Source organism: Chiloscyllium punctatum, chromosome 8, assembly GCF_047496795.1.
Source record: "Chiloscyllium punctatum isolate Juve2018m chromosome 8, sChiPun1.3, whole genome shotgun sequence".
Classification (NCBI taxonomy): Eukaryota; Metazoa; Chordata; class Chondrichthyes; order Orectolobiformes; family Hemiscylliidae; genus Chiloscyllium; species Chiloscyllium punctatum.
The window spans coordinates 85,142,196-85,164,728 of NC_092746.1; the positions used below are offsets into that span (position 1 = coordinate 85,142,196).

A 22,533-nucleotide genomic window follows, 5' to 3' on the forward strand; every position below is an offset into this window, starting at 1 on the left:
AGGCCATCACTACTGCTGGATCCCATGGAATACTTACCTCATTTTTCTGTGTTCACAGTATTGACAAACTGTCTGCGCTGCAGTTTTGCCAAATTCCAAGATTCCCAGCAAAATGTAACAAAACCAAAAGACTACCTCCTACTTTCGGGAGGCATTGCTAAGCCTTCAGACTCTTTGTTCTGGTGCAGCCATTTTTCCAACCTTTATCCAATCCTTCTCAATTGCTCGAATTATTTTCATAGTTTTCTTGTTTCATTCATTTCCTGTTGCCTATTTGCAAATCCTTCAGCTTCTCACCATGATATTGCTAAGCTCTAGAAGCTGCACAAGTTGTAACAAAGTTTTGGATGTCCAACTCCATGTTCTTGACAACTAAGTGAACCTCTTCTGATGCATATTGTGTCCTCTGTGTTTCTAATTTACAGGGTTAACTCTAAAGATACAGAAATGCATGCTCACAATGAAAATCATGGATTGCAGTTTTTTTCAGAAAGTATGCTGGAGAATTTGAACTGGCTGGTTGGGAAATTCATTCTGTGTTTTAATATGTAATCTGTACACGTTAATGGCAAGATTACTGGTCCTTCAAGATTACTGTGCTATTTGACAAGGTCATGATTGGTCTGATGATCTCCCCTTCACTTTCTTGCCTACCTTCAATATCCTTGTATTTTTGACTAAGTAGGAAATCTAGCCCTGATGAAGGGCTTTTGTCCAAAATGTCGATTTTCCTGTTCCTCGGATGCTGCCTGAACTGCTGTGCTTGTCTAGCACCACTCTAATCTAGAATCTACTAACTAGGAAATCAATCTACTGCTGTCTTAAAATATTCAATGATCCTCTGCTCTTCCACTAATCACTTGAAAAAGAATTTCTAGTCTCTGCTTCCTCAAAAACAAATTCTCATCTCCGTATTAAATGAGATCCTGCTTATTTTTAAACTGTCCCCCTTAGTTCTGGCAACCCAGATAGGAAATTATTCTTTCAGCATCTACCATGTGAAATCTCATCAGGATTTTGTGCGTTTCAGTAAAATCACTTCTCATTCGTCTGAGCTCCACTGGATAGAAGCACAACCTGCTCAACATTTCCCACATAACAGGAATAGACCTTCTCCACACTGCTTCAAATGCAAAAATATCCTTCCTTAAATAAGGCAACAAAATTGTATACATTATTCAAGTTGTGTTTCCATTGCCCTGTACAGCATCCTACTTTTTGTATCCAATTGTCCTTCTAATAAGTAGCAGCTTTTCAAATCACTTGCCGCATCTGCATGCTCACTTTTTCTGATTCATGCTCCAGGATATCCAGATCCCTTTGCACCTCAGTTCTGCAGTATCTCCAATTTTAATTTTCCTTTTCTATTCTTCCTGCCAAAGTGAGAGCAAGTTCACATTTCCCATATATTACTTTACTATCAAATCTTTGCTTACTCACTTAATCTTTCTAACTCACCTTGTAGACTCCTTATGTCCTCTTCACAACTTACTTTTCTACTTTGTTGTCAGCCAGTTTAGTTGCCACTCAGTCAACAAAGTTATAGGGTCATAGAGATGTACAGCATGGAAGCAGACCCTTCGGTCCAACTTGTCCATGCTGACCAGATATCCCAACCCAATCTAGTCCCACCTGCCAGCACCTGGCCCGTATTCCTCCAAGTCCTTCATATTCATATATCCATCCAGAAGCCTTTTAAATGTTGCAATTATACCAGCCTCCATCACTTCCTCTGGCAGCTCATTCCATGCACATATCACCCTCTGTGTGAAAACGTTGCCCCTTAGGTCTCTTTTCCTCTCTCACCCTAAATCAATGTCCTCTAGTTCTGGATGACTCAACCCCAGGGAAAAGAATTTGCCGATTTATCCTATCCATGCTGTTGATATTGATTGTAAATTGTTGAATCCCCTGATGCCTGTGGCATTCTACTTATTACATCTTGCCAACTTATTCTGACTCAAATTAACACTCTGGTTAGCTAACAAGAAACAAGAGTCAATCTTCTCTCCATGGTAACATATTATCCTGTATACCACAAGCTCTTGTTCTGTTTAGTAACGTTTGGTATAGCATCTAGTCAAATGCCTTCAAGTACACCATTTTTACATTTTGCTTGTAACTACTTCAAAGTGCTCTCATAAATTTGTCAAGCTCCATTTCCCTTTCACAAAACCATGTTGACTCTGCCTGATTTTGTTTCAATAAGCACCCCTGATTTAACATCCTTAAGAATAGATTCCAGCATTTTCCTGTGACTAATGTTAGATGAACCATCCTGTAGCTTACTGATTTCTGTCTCCCTCTTTGTAGACAGGAGTTATATTTGCAGTGACATGTAATATCTGCTTTTTAACATCTATCATTGATATAAGTAGTTAATTAGAGACAAACACCAAAAGTCTATTCTGATATGTACTTGACCAAAACTAAGAATTAATTAATTTTCCTCAGTAGGAAACCCTTTTCCTCTTTTTATCTCCTTGCATAATTGAGCTTAGTTTAAGTCATGAGCACCCAGAAAGGAAAATTGAGATTAATTTTTGCTACTTTAATATAAAAAATTGTGAAATCCAATACTGTCCACTAAGGTTTTTAAAGTAAGTTGTGAATGTTATGAACAACACATAGGAAGATTATCAGAAGGCTGTCTATTTGTCATGAAATGACACAGCATTACTCAACCCAATGTGAAACAGATTCTAATCACTGGACACCTAGCTATGCATTCTGCAAAAGAATGTTTGTTTTAATCATAATTTGAATGTTTAGAATCCTGTCAGATATTCACAGCTTAAAAGTATTTTGTCAACTTTTTAGATGACAAAGTCCTAAATATTTCTACATTATTTATGTGAAAATATCTGGATTTCAAAAGCATAGACTTATTTGAACAGATTTGATGTCCTTTGCCTTGAATATCATCTCATTGAGCACTATGACTCTTTTGAAATTGAACTGAAGCCAAGGCTTCTCATTACAGATGAGAAATAATCTGTTGCCTGTGATGTTGAGTAAAATAATTATAATCAAACTGTGAGGAATAACTGAGTCTCATGCTCTGAGCCAGGTACATTGGGATATATTATTCTTTAGAACGTGTATTGGAGATTTTGTGCTTGTACATAACCAGTTGTGCTGTGAGGTTATCACACGATGAGGAATTTGAACTTGCTATATTCTGTTTTGGGCCTGGGTAAATTGGAAAGTACCTGAATTTTTGGCCTGGGTATATTGGCAAGTACTCTAATTTCAGTAAGCCTTATCACTTGATTTGATCTCCATATAAGTATACTGTGGCTATGCTGATGAGCAAAGATTTAAATTGTCTCTGAAACTATCCACAATCCGATCTGATGTGCTCCAATGTGAACCCAGCCTAGTGGGTCTATTCCATTAATTGTTTTAATTGCCAATATGAATAAGTAGGTTTAATCAACATTTTCTTCAGACTGAGATAGAGTGAAATGAAAGGATTGGATGATGTTGATTGTAAACAAAATAGAATTCTTGAGAGAAGAAGTAAAAGCAACAAACTATGAAATACTTGGTTAAAAAGTAAAACGTTTCTATAAACCACACTAGTGAATGTACAAGATGAAAAGATAGGCAAGAAAAATACATGTAAACTATACAAGAAATCTTCAGATGAATGGCACAATTAAATGGGAAAAGAAACGACCGCTCAAAAGAAGGGCTGAGAAGTGGCAGATGGAGTTTAACTCCGATGAATGTGAGGTGCTGCATTTTGGGAAAGCAAATCTTAGCAGGACTTATACACTTAATGGTAAGGTCCGAGGGAGTGTTACTGAACAAAGAGACCTTGGAGTGCAGGTTCAGAGCTCCTTGAAAGTGGAGTTGCAGGTAGATAGGACATTTGGTATGCTTTCCTTTATTGGCCAGAGTATTGAGTACAGGAGTTGGGAAGTCATGTTGCGGCTGTACAGGACATTGGTTAGGCCACTGTTGGAATATTGCATGCAATTCTGGTCTCCTTCCTATCGGAAAGATGTTGTGAAACTTGAAAGGGTTCAGAAAAGATTTACAAGGATGTTGCCAGGGTTGGAGGATTTGAGCTATAGGGAGAGGCTGAACAGGCTGGGGCTGTTTTCCCTGGAGCATCGGAGGCTGAGGGGTGACCTTTTTAGAAGTTTACAAAATTGAGGGGCATAGATAAGATAAATAGACAAAGTCTTTTCCCTGGGGTGTGGGGAGTCCAGAACTAGAGGGCATAGGTTTAGGGTGAGAGGGGAAAGATATAAAAGAGACCTAAGGGGCAACTTTTTCACGCAGAGGGTGGTAAGTGTATTGAATGAGCTGCCAGAGGATGTGGTGGAGGCTGGTACAATTGCAACATTTAAGAGGCATTTGGATGGGTACATGAGTAGGAAGAGTTTGGAGGGATATGGGCTGGGTGCTGGCAGGTGGGACTAGATTGGGTTGGGATATCTGGTCGGCATGGACGGGTTGGACCAAAGGGTCAGTTTCCATACTGTACATCTCTATGACTGTATAATAGGAATCTGTTTGAACTGGTTTGTAAAAATAGAAGTATCAAGAAGATCCTGGATGTTAACAATGACAACAGTGACTTGAATAGCACTTTTTTAATGTAATAAAACATCCCATGATGCCTTTCAGGAGCATTGTAAAACAAAACATGACATCACCTGAGCTATATGATATTGGTTGCTTGGTCAAGAAGCTAGTTGTAAGAAGTATCTTAAATGAGACAAAGTAAAGTGGTGTAGACATGGAATTTCAGTGCTTAGCACATGGGCAACTAACAGAATGGATACCATTAGTGGAGCAGTTACACTGGAAATGCACAGAGGGTTACAGTGAAGAGTGCAGATACCTTGGTGAATATTGAGTTTGGATGTGAATGCAGAGATCGCAACGAGCGATGTCATGGAGGGATTTGAAAACAAGAATAAGAATTTTTAACTGAAGACCACGAAAGGCACAAGGAAACAGGACTTGCAGTGAGTTAAAATACTAGGAGCAGAGTTTTGAATGATTTTAAGTGTGAAGGTGATGTGTGGGAGGTCAGCCAGCATTGGAATAGCTGAGTGTAGAAGTAACTATAAAAACTTTATTTTGTATATAATTTGGATGTTAAAGATGAGCAGATAGGTTTTGGTTTTGGTCAACTGTGAAGGTGATTTTTATTTTTGTTTTTAAAAAGGTTAGTCATTTAGAACAGTGACCTAAATATGTCATTTCTAGTAAGCATTGTGACTTCAGTCAGATGTCTGACCGGATACGATGGTGCTAATAGATGGAAAATGAATACTAAGTTTACAACAGCTCAGAGGCCATTGGATTAGCTTTTGTCTTCAGTCAGAAATATCCAAAGTTGAATTTATAAGAAAAGCAGTTTGCTCCTAACAGGAGAATCAAGTTGTCAGTCCAGGGCGATCAGTTTTTTTTTCCCAATATTTCTTCATGGGTTTGGCTATTGATGACAGGATCTACATTCATTGCCTTTCTCTAATTGCCCCTTGAACTCAGTGGCTTGTTTGGGCTATTTCAGAGGGATTTTAGTATTGGGTCTGGAGTTGCATGCAGACCAGGCCAGGTAAGGACAGTACATTTCCTTCCCTGAAGGATACCAGCAAATCAAATGGGTATTTACAACAATTAACATAGTTACATGGTCACTATTAGACAGATTTTTTTTTAAATTACAGGTCGTGAAGACCATAACTTTGTATATTCTCTATTTTTGATTGTGAATTGCAATGGGAAAAGAATTGTATTGAAAACCAAGGGCTGTTGATGGACTTGCTTTTTAAAAACTGCAGCAAGTGACCCTAACTTTTAAATGCTGTTCAGACCTTTGCTTGCTGCAGTTGTGGGGGGGAAGGACTGCAGATGGTGCTGAAGTTAGCAGATGTATACAAAGTAAGATTTGGCAGGCAAGATATAGCTGATTAATCTGTGTTATGGTGACCACTTATCAAACACAAAAGCCTTCTGCCTCCCAGACAGTTGAATCATGTGGGAGTACAGATGTTTGCGCAGAAGCCACCAGACCTCTGGAAAGGAAAAGCTCCATTAGTTCTTTGCGGTAAAAACAAAATGCCTCGACCCTGAAGGAAGCCACTTTATTTCCCTTCACCAGTTTCTGTAAACTGTGACTTTTAACCAATAAATCAAAGACATTATAAATGTGAAGTAATGAAGCAGTTGCTCTTTGCTTCCTGCAAGCAGGTGAAAGTACTTGGATAAGTTAGATAAACCAATTAACTGAAATAGTAAATATTTTTAGAAGCATTCACTAGAGGAGGTGTACTAACCTGCTTTGATGACATGCTATCCAAATTCTGTCGTAAATCCCTCTAGGTGTTAAAGTAGAATAAAGAACAGTAGATGTTGAAGATCTGTAACAGAACCAGAAACTGGTGGGGAACCACCATGCATCTGACAGAGTTGATATTTCAAGTCCAGTCACCCTTCTTAGAGTTCTGAAGAAGGGTCACTGAACTCAACTCAAAAAATTAACTGTGCTTTCTCTCTGCAGATGCTGCCAGACCTGAGTTTCTCCTGTAGTTTTGTTTCCAACTCTAGGTTATGATTGAATTCCAAAGACAATTCATGCAAAACTGTAGCTTTCCAGGATTATTCACCACTGCTTAGAGGGGTACTTTCTTAGTCAAACAACTAACGAGTAGACAACTGCAGTGAAAACCAAATAGAGAGCAAAACAGCAGAACTATCCAGAAGCTTTTGTAAAGCACATTCATGGCTTCGAAATCGCAGTCAGAACTGGTTCACTCTTCTTTTTCCTCTCTTCTACTAATGTTGTGTAATTGGCTGGCCAGCACCAACCTGACCTTGATTGACCAATCATTGCCAGCTCTGAGTCTGGAACGTCTCAGAGCCAAAACACTTGTCATGTTCTTCGGACAGTAATTAACCTGCAATTGTCTTTCCAGGCCAGTTCTCATAAACAAACATCAGTTTGTTTGCTCTGTTTTTAATGCAAGTTGCTGCTCAAAGTTAAAAGTTCAATTTTCAACTGCAGCTCACAGTTCCAAACCAAAGATAAAGGCCTTAACAATAGGTTGGGTAGACAAAGATCTGGCAAATGGAGATCAGTGTAGAAAAATGGGAAATCATTTATTTTGGAAGAATAATAAAGATGCCTATTATCTAAATGTTGAGAGGTTGCAGAGGTCTGAAATGCAGAGGGGTGTAAGTGTTCTAATAGGCTTGTATGCAAGTATAGAAAGTAATCAGGAAAACTAACTGAATTTTTTTATTGGGAGGGGAGTTAGTGCAAGGATGGGGAGTTATGCTTCAGTTATACAATCAGTTGTCATTGGCAGTCCCCCTCTCATTGGCGATGACTCTCTCAATTCAGGGTGAGGCCACCGGTAGCTATACAGATCAATGCAGCTTCTATAGGCTCTGTTACATTTGGGGCAGGTGGTGTTGGGTAGGGGTGGGTGGAGCATAGGAGTGGCTGTGTACCCCTTCTGTTATTTACACCTGGCTCCCACTTTTTATCAACAGCATGTCTTGAGATACTCCATACCTTCCCAGATGCTGCTCCTCTACTTTTTGGATGGTCTTGGACCAGTGATTTCTAGGTGTTACTGGACATGCTGCACTTTGTCAGTGAGACCTTGAGGGTATCACTGAAGCACTTCCTCTGTCCATCTGGGGCTCACATGCCATTTTGAAGTTGGGAGTAGAGCACCAGCTTGGAGAATCTCGTGTCCATCAAGCGGATGATGTGCCCAGGCCATCACAGCCTTTGATAGGTGGTCAGTTCGTCGATGTTGGTATACAGGGCAATGTAAGACTGCATCTAGAATATCGTGCAGTACAGGGCACAGTCCTTACAAGTGTTGGAAGCTATTCAGAAGATTTACTAGACTATTACCTGGGATGAGGAAATACCAGACAAGCAGGCCTGAGTCCTCTGGAGCTTAAAGTCGAAGATGACTTAATTGAAACAGAAGGATCCTGAGGGGACTTGACCAGGCGAATGTAGGAAATATGTTTTCTCTTGGAGAATCTAGAACTAGGCATACGTAAGATACTATTGGACTGCATAATCTTCTGAGAGGATATCACTGAATTTCATGGACAAATCAGTATTCCAGGTTTTAGGGAAGAGTGAGTGAGCGAGCCAGCCAGTCTTTATCGTTTACCATGTGGATGGGAGTGCATGCTCAGATTGAAGTGGCCAAGTTTATGAAGATTTAAAAGACTGGAAAATCTGTCTAGCTTTAGCTACTTGGAGGAATCTTAACATTTTCTTGTACTGATAGCCAGCTTTGGATTTAAGAGTTGCCAGGCTGATTAAGGAATTGGGGAAAAATACCTGAAGAGTTAAGATTTGCTTTCCAGGACATAGACTATGCACTTGCAGGAAAGTAAAGTATAACTGCAGCAGCAGATTTTTGGTCCGTTTCAATGTTAAAAATAGGATAGTTTCTGTAATTTAGAATGCAAGTTGCTTACTGCAATGTTTAGCTAATGTTGCCTTAAGTTTGCTTTTTTTTATGGTAGACATTTTTTAATGTGAAATTTGAGTTTTCCTTTCAGCTCTTCAGTAGAAGTTCAAATTTCTTAAAAAGTTAATGGTTTGTTTGGTAAACAGAACTGTGAGCAGTCTGAGTGGAGACTATATAGGATTCGAACCTCAGTTCAAGGTCCAGTAGCATTGTGAGATTGAGAGTATTGGGGAAATACAGAAACAAGAGATTGAGGGAAAATCAACCCAAATGTTTGGTTTGGGATCATGGCGAGGGAAGGGGATGGGATGATGCAATCAGTAAAGTGGATTAGAATTTGTATAAATAGTTGCATTACCTGAACATAGGTGTGCTAAATATAAATGGTGTCAAATCTAGCCCAGATACTTTGTACTAATTTAAAAACAATTAAGAATAATGTTCACATCTAAATATCTTTAAGATCTGGTAACATGAGATTGCAGCTGGAATATTTCTCCTCAAGTCAAAAAACTGAAATGGGGCAGAGATCATATTTGCTAATGAGCTTATTAGAGTAAACTTTTCCACTGTTGTCTGGGCAACTTGAGGAATTGTGCTGGTCATCACTGTTTTGCACACTGAGTCATGGTACCTAATATGTCAAAACCACCGACAACTATGGAAACATCTGTAAACTGGCTGGCTTGGGATTTATTTTTCTGCTGTTAGGGATGATTGTGGACTCTTAACCAGGTTTTGGGGAGGATTATCTTCAATCCTAAAAGTAGGAAAATAAGTCAAACTTGCTATTTCTTATCTTTTGGGGCATTCCTAAAATGGTCTGCAGTCAATCAAGCAATTATCTGAAATGTAGTGTCATTTAATGCAGGCAAAATTGTAAATATTTGAGTAAAATATTCATATACCCATCCAGATGCTTTTTAAATGTTGTTATACCAGCCTCTACCACCACCCCAGGAGCTCATTCCATACATGCACCACTGTCTGTGTGAAGATGTTGCCCCTTAGGTCCCTTTTAAATCTTTTCCCTCACACCTTAAGATTAGTTTTGAAACTACCTGGGGTGAAAGACTTTGGTTATTTACCCTATCCAAGCTCCTCATGATTTTATTAACTTCAGCAAAATTACCCTTCAGCCTCTGATGCTCCAGGGAAAACAGCCCTAGCCTACTCAACCTCTTCCTATAGCTCAAATCCTTCAACCCTGGCAACATCCTTGTAAGTCTTTTCTGAACCATTTTGAGTTCACAACATCCTTTCTATCATAGGGAGACCAGAATTGCACGCAGTATTCCAAAAGTGGCCTAACTGATGTCGTGTACAGCTGTAACATCCCAACTCTTATACTGCAGTGCACTGACCAATAAAGGCAAGCTTACCAAATGCTGCCTTCACTATCCTATCTACCTGCGACTATACTTTCAAGGAACTAAAGTCCTTTTGTTCAGCAACAATACCCAGGACCCTACCATTAAGTATATAAATCCTACCCTGATTTGTCTTACCAAAGTGCAGCATCTTACATTCATAGACTCAGATGTACAACATGGAAACAGACCCTTCAGTCCAACTCATTCATGCTGATCTGATATCCTAAATTAATCTATTCCGGTTTTCACAGCACTTGGCCCATATTCATCTAAACCCTTCCTAAACATATACCTATCGAGATGCTTTTTAAATGTAGCAATTGTACCAGCCTCCACTTCCTCTGGCAGCTCATTCCATACACACCAACCTCTGCATTGAAAATGTTGCCCCTTACATCCATTTTAAATCTTTTCCCCTCTCACCTTAAACCTATGTCTTGGACTCCATCTGCCACTCCTTAGTCCACTTGCCCATCTGATCAAGGCCTCATTGTACTCTTGAGGTAACTTTCTTTGCTGTCCCCCTTTACTACCAACTTTGGTGTCATCTACAAACAACATAGAACATTATAGCGCAATACAGGCCCTTCAGCCCTCTATGTTGCCTGTGGAACCAAACTGAAGCCAATCTCAACTGCACTATTTCATTTTCATCCGTATGAGCATTTAAATGCCCTTAAAGTTGGCGGGTCTATGACTGTTGCTCACCCCTTTTGAGTAACGAAACTACCTCTGACATCTGTCCTATATCTACCATCCCTCAATTTAAAGCTACGTCCCTTCATGCTAGCCATCCCCATCCATGGCCAAAAGGCTCTCACTGTCTATCTAACCCTCTGATTGTTGTTTCTGTCTCAATTAAGTCACGTCTCAAAGTCCTCTCTAATGCAAACAGCCTAAAGTCCCTCGGCCTTTCCTCATAAGTCCTTCCGTCCATACCAGGCAACATCCTAATAAATCTCCTCTGAACCCTTTTCAAAACTTCCATGTCCTTCCTATAATGTGGATTTACTAATCATTCCACCAATGTTCGCATCATGTCATTATCTTTCAAACTGACAAAAATTATATCTGAACTACCAGAGGTTTACTGTATTATCGCAGACTCCGTGATGTCTGAGTAGTCAGTTGAGGGTGCAAGTAAGAAAGCTCTCTGCTGATAAGTATTTAATGCAAAGTTGCATTGTTATTTAAGTAATTTATCCTGTAAGTAAAGTATATCAGTGTATGTACGCTCTGCATTACATTTCTATTATGTAGTGTGTGTTTTCCATTGATTATATAGACTAATTTGATTTATTATTTGATCAAACGGCACACTTCTGGTTCTGTAAGTGTCAGTTAATAAAAGATTTGCTGCATTTGTTTTAAAGGCAAATGAGACACTAATTAAAACATGCTGGTATGATGTAATTGCTATCTCTGAGACCTGGTTGAGAGAGGGGCGGAATTGGCCGCACAATATTCCAGAATAAAGGATTGTCAGGTATGACAGGGAAGGAGTTCAAAGTAGAGGGTATGTCGATATTGATCAGGGAATTGATCACAGCAGTGAGGAAGGATAACTTCTCAAAAGCTTCTCAAATGAAACCATATGGGTAGAACCTGATCTAAAATGGAGCAGTTACATTGCTGGGAGTGTATATAGGCTCCCTAGCAGTCTGTGAGAGAGAGAGATGTGCAGATCTGCAACCAAATTTCTGAGAAGTGTACAAGTAATAAGGTAGTAAGGGAATTCAACTTTGACATTAGCTGGGTTAGTCACAGGGTGAAAGATTGAGGGACCAGAATGCTTAAAATGCATCCAGGAGAGCTTTTTTAAATAAGGTCCAACAAAGTCATGGTAATTTTAGGAAATGTAACCAGGCAAGTGGTTGAAGTATCAATCTGGAAGCATTTTGCAGACAGTGATCATAATTGTGTTAGATTTAAGATTACCATGGAGAGACCAGGATGGGCCTGCAATCAAAGTTCTAAACTGGGTGAAGGGTGATTTTAATAAGATAAGGTGTGATTTGGCCACAGTAGACTGGGAGCAGATACTTTTGGGTAAGTCTGTGTCAGAATAGTATGACACAGTCCAGAAGGAAATAAGGAGACAGGGTCAACATGGTCCAGTGAATAAAAAGGAGGTGGGGCCAGCAAATCCAGTGACCCCTAGATATCAAGGGATATACAGGATTGGATAAAGATGAAAAGGAAGGTTTATGGCAGATACTGAGGGCTGCAAACAGCAGAAGCCCTTGAGTAATCTAGAATGTGCAAAAGAAAACTTAAAAAGGAAATCAGAAGAGCAAAAAGGGGGAATGACAGAATAATGGAAGGTAAAATAAAAGCAAATCCTAATTAATTTTGATGAACATTAAGAATAAGAGGATAACTAGATTAGTTATAGAGTAGGGCACATTTAGGATCACCATAGTATTGTGTGTGGAACCAGAGGGCATAGGTAGACTATTTAAAAAAAATAGGAGCAGAATTAGGCCATTCGGCCAATTGAGTCTGCTCCACCATTTTGATCATGGTTGATATGTTTCTCGATCCTATTTTGCTGCCTTGCCCCATAACACTTCATCCCCTTACCAATCACGAACCATTAGTGGTTTCTCGCAGAAGAGGATGACTCCCTTCCACTCTGTGAGGCCATTGGTGACTGAATAGATCAATGCAGCTACTGTTGGCTCTGTCAGACTGGGGCAGGTGGTAGTCATGGGAAGGGGTGGATGGGGTATTGGCTGGTTTTGCTTATGGGAGTTCCTAGCTGACCAAGTTATTTGAACCTTTTGAAAAGGTGACCAGATGTATAGATGAGGGCGACACATCTAATGTAGTCTACTTGGATTTCAGCAATGCTCTTGTTAAGGTCCCACATGGAAGTAAGATAGTGAAGGTAAGAGCCCATGCGATCCAAGGAAATCCAGCTGATTGGATCCAGAATTGACTGAGGAAGCAGAGGGTGATGGTTGAGGCTGTTTTTGTGACTGGGAGCCTGTCACGTAGGTTCATGGATGATCTGAAAATTGGTGGAGAGTGGAGGATGTTAGTCTTAAATTACACAGCAGGATCTAGCCATCTGGTCAAATGGACTGATGAGTAGAAATTGGAATTCAATCTGATGTTCTTGGAAGGACAAACAAGGCAAAGAAATAAATGAGGTCAGGAAGCACCTAGGAGAGACCTTGGTAAGCATGTCCACTAGTTCCTCCAAGGTAGCAGAACAGGTTAAGATAGTATATGAGAGATATTTTCTATCAAACTGATCAGCAATGTCATTAGACATGTCTAGAGCAGATGGGACTTGAACCCAGGTATTGCAGGTCAGAGTTTGGAGCACGAGCACTATGCTCCAAAGGCATAAATTTAAGATAAGGGGCAGGAGGTTTAGAGGGGACATAAAGAGAATTCTAAGAGATTATTGTGCAAGACTGAAGCACATGGGATTGGGGCAAGTGAGAAGGGTAGGAAACTGGTTGGCAGAGAGGAAACTGAGTAAGAATTACTGGGTCCTTTTCAAATTGGCAGGCAGTAACTAGAAGGGTGTCAGAGAGATCGGTGCTGGGACTCCAGCTATTCACAATATATATTATGATTTGGATGAGGGAACAAAATGTAACCTCTCAAAGTTTACAGATGATACCAAGTTGGGTGGGAGGGTGAATTGTGATGAGGATGCGCAGATGCTTCAGCATGATCTGGACAGATTGGGTGTGTGGGCAAACCAATGGCAGATGCAGTGTAAGTTTGAATAAATGTGAGGTTATTCACTTTGGGAGCAAAAACAAGAAGGCAGATTACCACCGGAATAGCTGTAAATTGGGAGAGGGGAGTGTGCAGCAGGACCTGGGTGTCCTTGTGTACCAATCGCTGAGGGTAAACGTGTAGGTGCAGCAGGCATGCAGATGATATGTTCGCCTTCGTTAAGAGCGGTTCTGTACAGGAGCAGCAATGTGTTGTTGCAGGTATTCAGGGAATTGGTGAGGCCACACCTGGAATATTATGTGCAGTTTTGGTCTCCTTTTTCTAAGAAAGGATGCTCTTGTTCTGGAGGGAGTGCATTAAAGGTTTACCAGGCTAATTCTGGGGATGGCGGGACTGACATATGAGGAGAGATTGACAAATTAGGTTTGTTTTTGCTGGAGTTTTGTATTGAATTAAATTGAATTTATTGTCACATGTACCAAGATGCTTGAGGGGGGATCTCATCAAGACTTAGAAAATTCTAGCACGACTGGACAGGGTAGATGCAGGGCAAATGCTCCTGACAGTGGGTGCATCTAGAGCCAGGGGTAACAGTCTGAGAATTTGGGGTGGGCCATTTAGGACAGAAATGAGGAGACATTTCTTCAGCCAAAGAGTGGTGAGCCTGCGGAATTCATTACCACAGGAAATAATTGATGCTAAAACATTGAATATATTCAAGAGGCAGCTATGTATATAGCACTTGGGGTGAATGAGATCAAAGGTTATGGGGAGAAAGCAGGATTCGGCTGTTGAGTTGGATCATCAGCCATTATCATGATGAAAGGCAGAGCAGGCCCAAAGGGCCAAATGACCACCACCTGCTCCTATCTTCAATGTTTCTATTATTTTTCCTGCAGAGGTTGGTGGGAATCTGGAACTTGCTGTTTATAAGGTTGGTAGCTGTAGAAACTCTCAACATTTTAAAAGTATTTAGATTTACATTTGCATTACAAGCCATACACGGCTATGAGTCAAACACTGAAAAATAAGGATTAGAATTGTTAAGTGGTTTTTGACTGAAGCAGACTCAATTGGCCGAAGGACATGTCCATGTGCTGTAGACCTCAGTGACTCTGACTCTTCAGATTTTCTCCCAACTTTATTTTCATATTATTTCCCAATACTCTGATAACTAAATAAATTTCCGTGTGAACGGCTTGGTCTGATGCGAATGTGTACACATTAATAACTGCAGGAGTTACTAATGAAAATAATGAGCTGGAGCTCTTCGGTGTTCCTGAGCAGATTTAAAAGGCAGGTAAAGGTTGCTGAGTTTAGGGATAGCTCTAATTTTTGTCTAAAGCTGATTTTTCTTTTTGAAAAATTGGTGCAAATTATTTTCATTTCAGCTGTAGCTGTAAGACATTTTAAAATTATCAGACCACAGGGTTTGAACGTGACTTTTGCTCAATGCTTTACCTTGCTACTTTCACTTCATCACATTTACTTGTAGAATTTTGCAGGATTGTTTTGTCTGTGCTGGTTGAGTTCATCCATAACAATTTCTTGAAAGTGGCATCTGTCTTTGATTACCTGCCAGAATATAGTTGTACTTGTGCTTTTGATGTGTTAATGTATGTACTTTTGCAGGATTGGGTTTTTACTATTACTGTAGGCAACTGCATGTTCTGACTGGCAGATAATTGAGAGCAATCCTATAATTCATGATGAAGGGTAGAGAAGGAATGTGCTTGCCAACCCTGTAATTTTGCATTTCACTTGCTTTTTAAGTAATTACTGCTGAAAGTTCAACCCACCTTTAAAAGGGATTCATTCACTCAGATAAAGTACAGTGGCAAATGAACAAGCAGGCATGTTGGTCTTCAAGGCAGATCTCTGTTTAAAGCTTTAAAGCCTTTCCCAGATGACTGCTTCAGTTGACTGTATTGTGGCAAATTTGGTAAGTTTTTTTAAATCCATCTAAAATGTTTTGGGTTGTTTTTAAGCTGCATTAGTGTTGATGTTTACAGGGACGCAACTAAAAGCTCTCTCGTATGTACTTAGTAACTATGTACATAATAATATAGCTGTGCGATTCCTGCAAAGCAGTTGTGCATTTGAAGATTTGCATGATGTCTTCACCCACAGAATCAAAGATCGGACTTTTTTATACTTCATATTATCAGCATTTAATTCTCTTTCTCCAACACTTTTTTTTCCCCCCATGTTGTATGGGGTAACATTTACTGATACAAATGACTGGAAGGAAGATCAGCACTAGAGACATGGCTGCAGGGTAACATAGATTGGGACCTGAATATTGAAGGGTACATTTAGAAAGGACAAGGTGCTATGTAAAATTGGGGGATAGCTCTGGTATTTTCTGAGGGTATTCGCTCAGTTGTGAAGAATGACCCAAGTTCCGGATACCAGGATGTGGAAACAGTTCGGGTTGAGATAATTGATTTCTTGTCTTTTTCATTGATGAGAATGGTGTACAGACCCCTAACATTAATGACAAGGTAGAATGGTGTACAAAGAAATAATGGCAGCTCGTCAGAACTGTATGGTGATAATCATTGGGGGCTTTATTTTACAAATAGAGTAAAAATCACAAGGCAAAGGTAATCTAGATGGGGAGCTCATAAAATGTTTACTGGACAGATTTTTGGTGCAGCATTGTCTGGAGCCAACCAGAGAGCAGACTGTACTAGACCTGATATTGTCAATGAGATTGGATAAGGTAAAGACATTCTGATGAAGGCATTAAGGCCCTAAGTAACAATAATCATAAAAGATCGAATTTTACACTTAGCCCGAGAGAACAAACAGTGGATACAGGGCTAATATTTAAAGTTTAAATAGGAGCAATTAGTGTGTGCTAAAATGAACTGGCAAGTTAAATGATAGAAAGATCCACAATGATGCATTGGCTGACATTTCAGAAGATAATTCAGAATACCCCAAATAGATGCCTTACAATGAGATTTAAAAATTCTATCGAGAGAACCTTTCATCCTTGGTTAACTAAAAAAAGTTGAAGATAATATTAAACTACAAGAAAAACAAATAATTGTGTAATGATGATTGAGCAGGTTAGGGGTTTCAATGGGATATGTACTTTTTAAAAAGCAAAGATGACCAGTGAAGTGTGTGTGATTGATTGTGTTGCAAGTGAGTCTGGGGATTAATAATGTAAGTAAGGAGATGGCATGTGAATAGGTATTTTGCGTAGAGAATACAAGTGATATCTCAAATACCTGTAAGTCAGGAACCAGAAGGGGGGACACAATTCAATAAGATCTATCACCAAAGAAGTGGTACAATGCAAATTGTTGGAGCTGTGACTGACAAGTTTTATGGTACTGACGAATATCATCCTACAGCCTTAAAACAAGTGACTAATGAAAGTATTTCTCCATTGATTTAATTTGATAAATTTCTAATTTTGAGGCAGTTTACATTGGATTGGAAAATAGCAAATGGACTCTTTTTTTAATAAAGAGGAATGGAGACAAAACTAGAAACTACAGGCCAGCTATCTTACCATTGCTATCATGAGGAAGATGCAGTAAGCTAATATCAAATCCATTGTAACAAGGCACTTTGTTTAAATCAGATTGATTTTTTTTTGAGTCAGTATGGTTTTGTGAAAGGGAAATAATGTTAAACCAATTTACTGGAGTTTCTTTGATTACAGTTATGACATTTGAAAGCCATCTGTATGGGTGCATGAATAGGAAGGGTTTAGACGGGTATGGGCCAAATGCTGGCAAGCGGGACTAGATTAGTTTAGGGTAGCTGGTCGGCATGGACTAGTTGGACCGAAGGGTCTGTTTCTATGCTATGTAACTCGATGGCTCTAAGTAACATCTCTGCCTAAAGCGGAACCAGCAGTTATATTGTACATAGATTTCTAAAGTCATTTGACATGGTTAAACATCAAAGGTCATTGCAGGAAATGAAAGCTTATAGTTTGGTGGGAAGTGATCTTTGATAGAAGATTGGCTAGCTAATAGGAAGCAGTAGGCAAAAAATATTGGAATAAAACTGTGCCACAGGGATCTGTGCTGGGGCCTCCACTTCTTACAACTTATATGAATGATTTGCATGAAAGGACTGAGTATGATTGCTAACTTTCCTGTTAACACAAAGATGGGTACGAAAGTAAGTTGTGAACAAGATATAAAGAGGATATGTTGGGATATAACAGATTAAGTGAGTGGGCAGTGATGTAGCAAATAGGATTGAATGTGGGGAATTGTGAAATTGTCCATTTTTACTAGGAAGAATGAAAAATAAGTATGTTAATGAAATGGTGATATATTGCCAATCTCTCTGAGTTGAGTAAGAAGTGTCCTCATGTTTGAATGGTATGCAGGTTCAGCAAGTAGTTAAGAAAGCTAATAAAATGTTATTGGTTATTACAGGAAGAATTAAATACAAAAGTGGGGAGTTTATTCTTTTGTACAGGACATTCGATGAGGCCAGGTCTGGAATGTTTTTACAGCATTGGTTTCCTTATTTAAGGAGGGATTAAGGCAGTTCAGAGAATGTTTACTTGGCTAATATCTGGAATGGGCAGATTACCTTATGAGGAAAAGGTAGACAGGCTCATATCTGTGGAATTCAGAACAGGTGAGAGGTGATTTGATCGAAACTTATACTGAAGAGTATTGACAGGAAGCATGTGGAAAAGATGCTTCCTCTTGTGGGAGAGTTTATAATTGTGGATCATTATTTAAAAATAAGGGGTCACCAATTTGAGAGAAGGAGAAATTATTTTGGAAGGTCATGGATCTTTGGAATGTGTTCTAAAAAGGCAATGGAGTTTTAAGGCTAGATAATTTTAAGGAAGGGGTACATGGTTTCTTGATGAGCAAGAGGCTAAAAAAGTTACCATATTGGGTAAGGAAGTGAATTTCCTTTTAATTGTTCAGGTTGCATTTTCTGACTGTTGATTGCCTCAAAAGAAAATCTTATAGCAGTCATTTTCTCTTTTAGAGCAATGTTAATGTGGGAGTGCAAAGGTTAGTAACGGTGACCCCAGGTTAGATTAGATTAGATTACTTACAGTGTGGAAACAGGCCCTTCGGCCCAACAAGCCCACACCGCCCGCCGAAGCGTAACCCACCCATACCCCTACATCTACATTTACCCCTTACCTAACACTATGGGCAATTTAGCATGGCCAATTCACCTGGCCTGCACATCTTTGGACTGTGGGAGGAAACCGGAGCACCCGGAGGAAACCCACGCAGACACGGGGAGAACGTGCAAACTCCACACAGTCAGTCACCTGAGGCGGGAAATGAACCCGGGTCTCAGGTGCTGTGAGGCAGCAGTGCTAACCACTGTGCCACCGTGCCGCCCAGGTTGGTGGTGCAATAAACTTGAATCAAATACAACAACAGCCAAGGAGATTGATAGCTACTTGATGAGTACTGTTTTGAAAAAAAAAATGACATGCAGGACAATACTGGTGGTGTACAGTGTCAATGTGAGTGTGCTCATGGCTCTGCACAAACAGTTACCCCATGATTGGCTTAACAGTTGCCACTCTTCTCTAAAAGAACTGCAATTTTAGAAGTGGTTTTTCTTTTGGATAACTTTTGCTAAGAATTCTTTCACTTTATCTACTTGCATTATTTAACAAATGTACCAATTAAGTTATAATAATGGGCAGTCTGTGGGTGATTGGGGCAATTTGTCAGATCCCCACCTGTTTTTGTTTAATGAATGCTTATCCTTAAAGCTAATGTGTGTTTCCACTCAAGTATCCAAATCTTATTGGTTTTCTGGTGCTGCCTTTTGCCATTGTGCCATTTTTAAGCATTGTTAAAAAATGATAAGTGTGTTGCTACTCAAAGGATTGCACTATGTCTGCTGGTTATTGCTGTCTATTTATTGTGGACATTGGAACCTAGTCAGGAATTACTTGCTGTGTTGTTAAGTCTCTGTTTAGTCATAATTCCCATGTGACCTTGTGGGTGGAGAAGTGTATTAAGGTAGAACTTTTCTACCTACAGCTCAGGAGAGCGTGGATTTCTAATAAAATATTTTATTAGTGAAGTATGTTATTGTGGTATCCATTTTGTATTGAAATTGAGTTCAAGGTTTTTGATTTCTGTCATTTGTTTCAATCTTCTGTCATCTTCCATAATAATTGATGTATTTGATTCTAGGAGCATTCAAGATCGTGCACTTCTAAAGGTTTACCACAAGGATCCTGCCCACATTTCTTTGAATCATTCTTCGAGGGCTGTCAATGGAGATGTAAGGGTAAGTACAATTGTGGTTATATAACTAATGTGTTTGTACGTCTGAGAGAGAAATATTTGCTTAAACTTCCTGACTGATCTCATTGGGATGTTTGTGTGAAGTTCAGCTGGCTAAAAGTTCACTCAAGATTGTATTTATGTGCGAATGGTTGACTGGGCAATGCAAAAATATCATTTTGCAAGCTTTGGTCTTTCTCCGTCCTTTGGATATTGTGTAACTCCACTCCCACTGCATCTGTTTCCACTTTTGTGATAATGATAACAGGTTTTTTGTTGAGAGCAAGCTGGTTTGTAAACTACCCCTTTTTGAACTGGTGGAGCTATTACAGAGACATGTCTTTTTAGTTTATTCCATTTATGAAAAGAAGTTTCCTTAAGTTTATCTAGTTTTGAATGCCACTGATTTTACACTAATGCCTAGTCCTGTGAGTCATTGCATTACAAAGCACTACATAAACTAGTTGACATGTCAGCCACCTGTTCAGTGTGAAGGGGAAGGAAGAACAGTGAGAGGTTTGAATTGTTCTAGACAAGGTGTAGCAAATAACATTAGCAATCACTGCCGACTTTTAACCTTCAGGGTAATTTCCACTAGACTTTTCTGAAATTTGGTAATAGTACTGAGGTTAATAACAGTACAGTAAGTTAATGTATGTGGCAAAGAATATATATTCAGACATTGTGTAGTAGCTGCCAGAGTGCAGTGTTAGCTGGCAATGTATTAATTAGTTTTATCTTGCCTGCCTAATTGACAACTGTGTGAAAACTCAACTGCGTTTTGTAACTTGTGTATGTGAACTTGTCAATATTTCTCTCCATGTAAAAATCAATTAAGGTCGTTTTGTTAACAAATTAATTTTGTTAAAATCAGTTAGCAAATTATATTTAATTAACAAGCAGAGCCAAAGACCCCCTTTAATATATCCAGCAGCACTGTATGCAGGTTTTCTTTTCATCAGAATCCGAAGTGATTACATCAGTGTGTATTGAGTTCACAAATGCCCTTGTGTTCTCTGATATTGCATGTACTGATACTCCTTGCCAGATAGAAACATGTGGAGCAGTCAGAGCTCGTTGGCTTTTTTAAATGTGTGTTCAGCAATAGATTTTAGGTGTGGTCTTGTAGCTATTTCAAGACCATAAACATATCATTTCTTCTTGCTCCATGTTTGTATTCATATGTGGTAAGCAGCAGTGAACTGCTTTCATCGGCTGGCTTCAGAGGTGAGTTTTCTGCACATTTACCACAACCTTGATTGTGTTTTCTGAAAGGAACATTCCAGAAGTTATTGTTGGAATCTGCTCCTACGCAATCTGGTTGTGAAAGAACAAACACTTTTTTTTCATTTTACATCTGCAGTCCATTTTAAAATGAAGATTTAGCAACCAGAAGAGCCAGTCAGTGAAGGTATGTGCACTTATGAAATTAAGTCGGCAGTTGTCGAAAACCGAATTGATGTTTCTGTTTTGAGGGGGTGGCAAGGTTAAATAAATCTATCTGAATGACGGTCTATATTCACATTGGCTTGGCAGTAGCAGTAGATTGTTACAGTACCTGCACAAGAGTCTGCAGAGAAATTAAAGTGATCATGAATGTCTTTGATCGGGGCTAACAACAATTTGTCAAGGCATCTGTATGCGGTTCTCACGCTGAAATCTTTGCCTTGTGGAGTTTACTAACAACTTGAATTAAAACTTGGGATATATTTTCAATTTATGTTCAGCTAGTATAGTTGATGTTATTTTGATTTGTTGTTTTTGCAAGATTGTCATCAATGTAAATACCTTGAAGAGATAATGTAGGAGTTCTATAATAGACCATGTGCTCAGTTGAAGAAGTTGAACTAAATGAGACAAGGAGAAAGTAAAATTACTTTGTGCTCCTTTGAAATGTTCCAGGTTTGTCTTTTTGGTGACTTGCTTTTTAAGGTGGGGGGGAGGGAATCACATTGTATTAACGTTCTAACATTGTTGGCAGGATGTCTCATTTGGCAGACATTCAGTACTAGCTTGAATCTAGACTAATGATTTTCTTACTCTTATTAATACTCTGTCAATTTTTAGCCCTTTTTAAAATACATTTAACTCTAACATACCTAGTTGTGCTCTCTTGCTTCCCTCAAGTGGCCATTTTTTGCATTTGGATCTGGGTAATGAATATTAACTGAGATAGTCTGTTTAGTTCTCTTGTTCCATTATTCAGAATCATGTGCATTTATGCAAGTATCTATGACCTGGTAAAACATCGCGAGATGCTTCACTGGCATCAGCAAATAGTATTTGACCGTGGTAGAATAAAATCCAATCACAGTAATCTTGCAGCAAGTGAATTTTAGTAGCTCAGCATAAATCAACACAAGGACCTCCCCAGTCTGTGATTCAGCTGTGGTCTTGTTAAACTTGCAAAGTCATTGAGGGAGACCTGATATCAATTTGATCCTCGCTGTGTAGAATTATTCTTGATCATACTGATTTCTTTATATGTGAAATTTCAAATGCATTGTCATATAGTGGGATAGGTTCTAGTTGGCAACATAAGCAGAGTCTTTTTCAGAATTTGAGTAAATTTGATGTTTACTGTGCAAGTTTACTTTGGCTTGTGATATATTTAAAATTGAAATTTTTTTGGCTAGTTAATAACTAATTAGTAAGCCAGCCTGTAGTGAAAAGGAAAGCAAAATGCAATGACTGCTTAAAGTTGGAAATTAAAATGGAAACTTGAAGTTC

General features: G+C 39.2%; 1 protein-coding gene across 1 annotated transcript in view; it reads left to right on the plus strand.

The window, feature by feature from the left end:
* Positions 1-22,533, plus strand: part of LOC140480712 (sickle tail protein) — a 694,958-nt gene that overhangs the window by 524,046 nt on the left and 148,379 nt on the right. Inside the window, 1 exon segment of the mRNA XM_072575975.1 lies at positions 19,711-19,807. Within this exon segment, the coding sequence (XP_072432076.1) occupies positions 19,711-19,807 (97 nt within the window).